This window comes from Salvelinus namaycush, unplaced genomic scaffold (assembly GCF_016432855.1).
Source record: "Salvelinus namaycush isolate Seneca unplaced genomic scaffold, SaNama_1.0 Scaffold2853, whole genome shotgun sequence".
NCBI lineage: Eukaryota > Metazoa > Chordata > Actinopteri > Salmoniformes > Salmonidae > Salvelinus > Salvelinus namaycush.
In genome coordinates this window covers 23,750-32,138 of record NW_024059734.1, presented here as the reverse complement: position 1 = coordinate 32,138, position 8,389 = coordinate 23,750, and the positions used below count along the sequence as shown (strand labels likewise).

General features: G+C 47.6%; 1 protein-coding gene across 1 annotated transcript; it reads right to left on the bottom strand.

Moving 5' to 3' along the window:
- Positions 1-696: 696 nt before the first annotated feature.
- LOC120039617 (uncharacterized serine-rich protein C215.13-like) lies at positions 697-1,266 on the bottom strand. The gene has a single exon (XM_038985040.1). The coding sequence runs from the start codon at positions 1,264-1,266 to the stop codon at positions 697-699; it is 570 nt and encodes a 189-aa protein (XP_038840968.1).
- Positions 1,267-8,389: the final 7,123 nt, after the last annotated feature.

Genomic DNA, 8,389 nt, shown 5'->3' with positions numbered 1-8,389 from the left:
TTGTTGTGGACAGACAGACAGACAGGCCATGTTGTGCGATCTTCATGCAGAGCGTGATCGCTGGTGGACATGGTCTCGGGTTGACAAGCGATCGGTGATTGGTCAGTTCTTGTCCCTATAAAGTAGCCTAGCGGTCTACTTATCCATTCTAGAGTCGGTCATAGAAGCTCTGTGAGAGCCACCCTGGCATCTGTCCCTGGCTCTGTCCCTGGCTCTGTCCCTGGCTCTTCTGGGAGTGACTGTCTGAAGTACTGCTGGGGTGAGAGGAGAATGTCTTCAGCCCCCTCAGGCTGGGTTGGACTGGGTTGAAACTCTCTGTGTGGAGCGGACACTTTAATAGAAGCAACCGGGCTCTGGTTCTCTGGGAATGCCTGGGTTGGACTGGGACATCTGTATGGTTGTGCTACTGCTGCTGGGAATGCCTGGGTTGGACTGGGACGTCTGTATGGTAGAACGACTGCTGCTGGGAATGCCTGGGTTGGACTGGGACGTCTGTATGGTTGTGCTACTGCTGCTGGGAATGCCTGGGTTGGACTGGGCCGTCTGTATGGTTGTGCTACTGCTGCTGGGAATGCCTGGGTTGGACTGGGACGTCTGTATGGTAGAACGACTGCTGCTGGGAATGCCTGGGTTGGACTGGGACGTCTGTATGGTAGAACTACTGATGCTGGGAAGGCCTGGGTTGGACTGGGCCGTCTATATGGTTGTACTACTGCTGCTGGGAATGCCTGGGTTGGACTGGGACGTCTGTATGGTTGTGCTACTGCTGCTGGGAATGCCTGGGTTGGACTGGGACGTCTGTATGGTTGTGCTACTGCTGCTGGGAATGCCTGGGTTGGACTGGGACGTCTGTATGGTTGTGCTACTGCTGCTGGGAATGCCTGGGTTGGACTGGGACGTCTGTATGGTAGAACTACTGCTGCTGGGAATGCCTGGGTTGGACTGGGCCGTCTGTATGGTAGAACTACTGCTGCTGGGAAGGCCTGGGTTGGACTGGGCCGTCTGTATGTTTGTGCTACTGCTGCTGGGAATGCCTGGGTTGGACTGGGACGTCTGTATGGTTGTGCTACTGCTGCTGGGAAGGCCTGGGTTGGACTGGGACGTCTGTATGGTAGAACGACTGCTGCTGGGAATGCCTGGGTTGGACTGGAACGTATGTATGGTAGAACTACTGCTGCTGGGAATGCCTGGGTTGGACTGGGACTGGGAGGTGGACTTGACCACTGTCTTCTCAGTCTCTGTGGTGCCAGTCCTGGCTGTGGACATCCTGACTGGGCTCTGGGTCTGTACTGTGGTACTACTGGGAGTGATTTGGGTTGGACAGGGAGCTCTGATTGGCCAGTACCTCCTCAGTCCTGGCTGTGGACATCCTGATTGGCCGGTTAGTGTCTTCAGGCAGGGGTCCGCTCCTGACGTAACTGGTGAGCCATTCTCCACGGCTGATAAAGGTTCTCTGTTCTCTGAGCCTGAGAACTTGTGAATCAGCTCTTTGACGCTCCCAGAGTGGGTCAGGTACTAGGAGTTAGTCAACGTCCCTCTGGTGTAGCCGGTTCCTGTTCACTGAACTCCTGCCTTGCTCTACAGTCGTGCCAGAGCTGGATACTCCCCGTGTCTCTTTAACAGCAGTGGTTTCATCACAGGCACGGTGGGGCTCCGTGGTGAAGTTTCCCCTCGGTACAGATCTAGGATCAGCTTCCCCCTCCCCCAATCCTAACCATAACCATTAGTGGGGGGGGTGCAAAAAAAACTGATCCAAGATTAGCGTCAAGGCTCTAGGGGCAACTTCACCCTACTCTCACAGTGGGACAGAGGGTTGGGGCTTGGCATGTAACGATGATGTCTGTCTGAAACCTTTACTCTGGATTAGACTCTTGTTGTTTTCATTAGCTGTTACATTTCATACATCTTCCTTTTAACGGTCAGTAGCAGGAAGGGTAAAGCCTGGCTGCTTTAATTATAAAATATCCTGTCCGCTAAATCACTCATAGCTGGAATAGGAAAAATACTGACTGATATCACAGAAGAAAAATACACAAGAAAAGGCCCTGCTGTGATGAGGCAGGAGCCAACCATTAGCTAGTATGTGATCCAGAACAGAAAAGAGGCCTTATACCTCCAGTAGACTGTGTCTCTCTCTCCATCACCCTTCATTCTGAGTCAGTCACCAGAGGCCTTATACCTCCAGTAGACTGTGTCTCTCTCTCCATCACCCTTCATTCTGAGTCAGTCACCAGAGGTCTTATACCTCCAGTAGACTGTGTCTCTCTATCCATCACCCTTCATTCTGAGTCAGTCACCAGAGGCCTTATACCTCCAGGAGACTGTGTCTCTCTATCCATCACCCTTCATTCTGAGTCAGTCACCAGAGGTCTTATACCTCCAGTAGACTGTGCTGAGGACACCATCATGTGGAAGGCTGAGGTTAATGTGCATGGTAGTTTGTCTAATATAATCACATTGTGTTTTCCATGCTTAGGGGGATTAGAGAGTAGAACGGGATCACATTATATAAGCTCTATCTGTGTGTGTGTGTGGTGTGTGTGTGTGGTGTGTGTGTGTGTGTGTGTGTGTGTAATTAACGAGATGAGCTGTGGTGTTGATGTGTTGAGTTGAACCCAGGCATATGAAAGGAAACACACACACACACACACACACACACACACACACACACACACACACACTTCACAAAATGGTGTCCTCCTTTTCCAACACCCATAGCAGTGACATTTTGATTTTACATTTAGCCAATGAGTTACTTAGCTTAACCAACTGTCAATTAACAATAAAATAGGCCCAATCACACTACACTAATGCTAACGCTAATTCTACTTATATAAATGAAGTGTCCAGCAGCTGCTTTGGCTAGGGACCATGAGGCCTAGGCACTAATCCTCATCCTGGGTCTCGCCCGGTGGTCTGCATGCTAGCACATACCATAGATGTCCAGTCATTGCGCTATGCGCTAGTTAGCAACTTCTATCAAACTGCACGCAGAGACATAAAAAATGGAATCCTGGAGTTCGTCTGACTCAGGGGAAGTAGATTAAGATTTTGTTGCCCAAAATCCCAAAGTATCTCTTTTAAGCTGCATTTAAAAAATATATATATTATTTTTTTGCCGTGGGAATGAGGAAAGCCATGGTTGAGTTAGTAATGTGTTCCTATGAAACACCGTATGTGTTAATCTATATGGTAAACAGGTGGAAATACTATTTCCATCTAGTCAATTCAGGAAGTAAACTGAAATGAGGAAAATTTGAATTTTCCGTCTACGTCCTGTATTGACTGGATGGAACTAGAATTTATCCCAACCCTGATGGTGACTGAATATCAGTTGGTTTCAAAGGTAAACGAGTTGGACCATATTCACTGGTATAAGGGGACAGTTTGTGTTATAATGATGAAATTCTGCTTGATAATTAAACAGACAATTCAGTCATTCATGGTGAGTCTGCTTCTTCCAACGTCCTTCTTCCAGCTTTGATAAACATATTCGCCCCCTCCCCCCTTTGGTACTGTTTAGGCTTATACTAAAGGTTATTTACAATACACGATTACAATTAATACTAAAACAATATACTAAACATCCATGCGTAAAAATCCACCTTGTCCCAGAACTGTTTGTACCATTTGGAGATACACTTCGTAGCCTGTTCTGTAACTTCACCTATTTGTGTTTTTTCCTGTGTGCATTAGAGCCTAAGTATCTTTATATTTATATATTTCTTTTTTTAATTTATTCAATTTATACTGTGCTTTTAATTGTATTTTTGTCACATCCTGATACTTAGATCGTTTGTGTGGTGACATTTTTTTTCTTCTTCAGAGATTTTGGGGGGAGAGATTCTCTGAATATTTATTTGTTACGGCTGCGGACAGGTGGAGGTTATCGGGACAGTAGCCTATTAAAACCAGTCTTAAATGATTGGATAATAAAAGTAGGCTGTAATGATGAGAGTATAAAACTATTGACTATAAAAGTGTTTTCTGTTCATTTTATACAATTTGTGTCACAAGAGCAAGGCCAAGGCAGGTTAGATCAATTTGCATACAGGGAGGGACCAGAGATTCTGGACGCAGTGGACAGGTAAGAGACACATCAGTTGATTGGATGACGACAACCACGTGTTAAAGATCCACTGAATACGCCTTATTGGCACAGGTGTTTTTCTGTTGCTCATTAGAAAAAGCAAAGAGATTTCAGTCTTGGAGGTGTGTTTCCTGACCGATTCCGCATCTGGTTTATGATGATTGTCCCCTCCTAGCCTATTTCGCTTCCTCAAAATCCACAGATTTATTATAAGATAACTCAAGAAATCTGTAAAAAAAAATAATATTTGTTTTAGTTGAGCAGTTTGATGTTTAAATAAATAAATTATTATTTACAATGACGGTCTACACCGGCCAAACCCGCACGACGCTGGGCCAATTGTACGCCGCCCCTATGGGACTCCCAATCGCGGGCTGTTGTGATACAGCCTGGAATCGAACCAGGGTCTTTAGTGACGCCTCTAGCACTGAGATGCTGCGCCACTCGGGGATAGATAGCCCTTCATTTACCCCGTTATGATGCCCGGAGGTTCCAAACTCCATTTTAGATGAGACTGACTTTATGACCAAAAATGATCCTATTTCCACTTCGTAGTCAGTCGTGATACAAGAATAACTGCATCTGACTCCTATTGACGCCACACAGGCCGTTTTCAAAGGGATTTGTTGCTTTTCAACGGCAGCCGCCCTTTAACCCTCGTGTTGTGTTCGTTTCATGTTAATTAATCAGTCGTTCTTTATTAATTCAAGTGTAATCACGGGCTTGAGAGAAACCCCGGAACATATGGTTCGAAGTTAGAAATCACGGCCTGACCCAGATCTGGTACTGTAAACCCTGTCTGTCTGTGAACGCACCGTATGTGTGTTTAGGATGGTGCCGCTAATACCGTCGCTAATATATTCTTACTAATACGGACTCCTCTCTGTGATCCACAGTTGAATCCCTGGTTAGGGAATATTGGCCTCTAAACATTAACATCATCTAGCAAAGGCTGTTTTAATTAATCTTTTTTTTTTTTTTTTTTTTTTTTTTACAGATGGTTTGTCACGGAGGCCAATGCCGTTGAATATCATCAGGGAAAATCAGTCACGATACCCAGTTAAGTGTGTGTGTGTGTGTGTACGATCGTGCGCTTGTTCGCCTGTGTGTGTTTTGTCAAACAAGCTAAAAGTAGAAAAAATCCTTCATTTTTTTTGCGAAGATAAAATGTGAAAAATAATATGCGAAATAATTAACCAATTAGTGATAAATGGTATCGTGGCGTATGACATTGTTTTATACAGGGTGAAACAGTACGGAACATTCAGCTCCTGGCAACCTGCTTGGCAACCTGCTTGGCAATATGGTGTGTTGTCCTCCTTGTAAATAACATGTCTCAGCCACCAGTGACTACTCTGCTCTGTCCTACTACAGTACACCGTTCTTCAGGACTATCTGACGGTGTAAAAGCAACACTACACTCTGAATCGTCCCTAGCAGACAACTGCCAGTTAATACAGGTTATTGACAAATAAAACAAAAATATCCGTAATAATTCCGATGTTCAGAATAGACCGTCTTTTTCTCTACACATTTCATGGTCAACCGTATGAACACGAGACCGACAAGAGAGACTGATTCTGTGGATTCTCGTAATTTCATCACCATGAAAAAGCCAGTTGTGATAAGAGACTGTGACAGATGTTTCCATACAGCTAGCTGTGTATACATCTCTGACCTGAAACTGTTCCAGGAACAGATGAGCAGACAGACGTTCCATACAGCTCACTATACATCTCTAGGAGGAAACTGACAACAGCTGGACCATGCCCAGATTGTACTGCAGCTACCATTCTTTTGTGAATGGTGTATGTACATGCAATGGTTAAAGGACAAGACATTTAACGGCTTATTTGGCTAATAATTTAGATAGCAGTCTGGAGGAAGAATAATGAGGAGAAAGAGAGAGAGAAATAGAGACAGAGACAGAGAGAGAGAGAGAGAGAGAGAGAGACAGGAGAGAGAGAAACACAGGAGAGAGAGAGACAGGAGAGAAGGAGAGAGGAGAGAGAGAAATAGAGACAGAGAGAGAGAGACAGGAGAGAGAGAGAGAGGAGAGAAGGAGACAGGAGAGAAAGATATAGAAGAGAGAGAGACAGGAGAGAGAGAGATTGAGACAGAGATAGACATATAGGAGAGAGAGAGAGAGCGAGAGAGAGAGAGATAAAGAGGAAGAAGAAAGAGAGATTTTAACCGTACCATATTGTTGTCTTGGTGTTCGTGTTCACTTTTCCCTTGCATGTTGTGGTGGGTGACCCTGTAGGAGAAGTCTTGTAGTCTCCTCTCAGTATGTCCTATAGAGAGGTCAGGACCTGCTCCTGAAACCTCCGCCTGTCTGCCTGGGCTGGTCTGTCCCTGCTATCTGCAGCTCCCACCAGGCAAGCAGCAATCACTGGGTTCCACAGAGACAGGCCACAATGTTAGCATGTTAGCATACATACACCATTGTTCACACACAAAACCCATGTTAGCATAATAGCTAACACTTTGCCATTGATAACATGGTTACACACTAGAGCCTAGACAATACAAAACTAGACTAGCCATAGTGGAAAAGCCCAACCAAGAGGTTACAGTACTCACAGTACAAGCCTCTACGTTTTGGGCCTCTCTGTTGTCTCAACCTCGTTTCTCTGGCCCTCCAAGTCACTCGGCTCAGTTCAGGACGGTGCTCCAGATGTTGTTGAACCTCTTTCAGGCTGAAACACAGAAATGTTTATTGTCATTGTTTCCGCATTAGGCCTTTCTAATGTTATATGAAACCAGTCTCCTGTCATGTGTTTGAGGGATGAGCCTACAGGACTCCTGGCATTCGAGACCGGGGACTATGGCAATGTGATACCGGGGACTATGGCAATGTGATACCGGGGACTATGGTAACGTGAGACCGGGGACTATGGTAACGTGAGACCGGGGACTATGGTAACGTGAGACCGGGGACTATGGCACCGTGAGACCGGGGACTATGGTAACGTGAGACCGGGGACTATGGTAACTTTCGAGACCGGGGACTATGGTAACTTTCGAGACCGGGGACTATGGTAATGTGAGACCGGGGACTATGGTAACTTTCGAGACCGGGGACTATGGCAACGTGAGACCGGGGACTATGGCAACGTGAGACCGGGGACTATGGCAACGTGAGACCGGGGACTATGGCAACGTGAGACCGGGGACTATGGTAACGTGAGACCGGGGACTATGGCAACGTGAGACCGGGGACTATGGCAACGTGAGACCGGGGACTATGGCAACGTGAGACCGGGGACTATGGCAACGTGAGACCGGGGACTATGGCAACGTGAGACCGGGGACTATGGCAACGTGAGACCGGGGACTATGGCAACGTGAGACCGGGGACTATGGCAACGTGAGACCGGGGACTATGGTAACGTGAGACCGGGGACTATGGTAACGTGAGACCGGGGACTATGGCAACGTGAGACCGGGGACTATGGCAACGTGAGACCGGGGACTATGGCAACGTGAGACCGGGGACTATGGCAACGTGAGACCGGGGACTATGGCAACGTGAGACCGGGGACTATGGTAACTTTCGAGACCGGGGACTATGGCAACGTGAGACCGGGGACTATGGCAACGTGAGACCGGGGACTATGGCAACGTGAGACCGAGGACTATGGTAACGTGAGACCGGGGACTATGGTAACGTGAGACCGGGGACTATGGTAACTTTCGAGACCGGGGACTATGGTAACTTTCGAGACCGGGGACTATGGTAACTTTCGAGACCGGGGACTATGGTAACTTTCGAGACCGGGGACTATGGTAACTTTCGAGACCGGGGACTATGGCAACGTGAGACTGGGGACTATGGCAACGTGAGACCGGGGACTATGGCAACGTGAGACCGGGGACTATGGCAACGTGAGACCGGGGACTATGGCAACGTGAGACCGGGGACTATGGTAACGTGAGACCGGGGGACTATGGTAACGTGAGACCGGGGACTATGGCAACGTGAGACCGGGGACTATGGCAACGTGAGACCGGGGACTATGGCAACGTGAGACCGGGGACTATGGCAACGTGAGACCGGGGACTATGGCAACGTGAGACCGGGGACTATGGTAACTTTCGAGACCGGGGACTATGGCAACGTGAGACCGGGGACTATGGCAACGTGAGACCGGGGACTATGGCAACGTGAGACTGGGGACTATGGTAACGTGAGACCGGGGACTATGGTAACTTTCGAGACCGGGGACTACGGTAACTTTCGAGACCGGGGACTATGGCAACGTGAGACCGGGGACTATGGCAACGTGAGACCGGGGA

Excerpts from the sequence above, each read along its gene's own strand:
- LOC120039617 (XM_038985040.1), bottom strand. The coding sequence starts at position 1,266 with ATGTCCACAGCCAGGACTGGCACCACAGAGACTGAGAAGACAGTGGTC.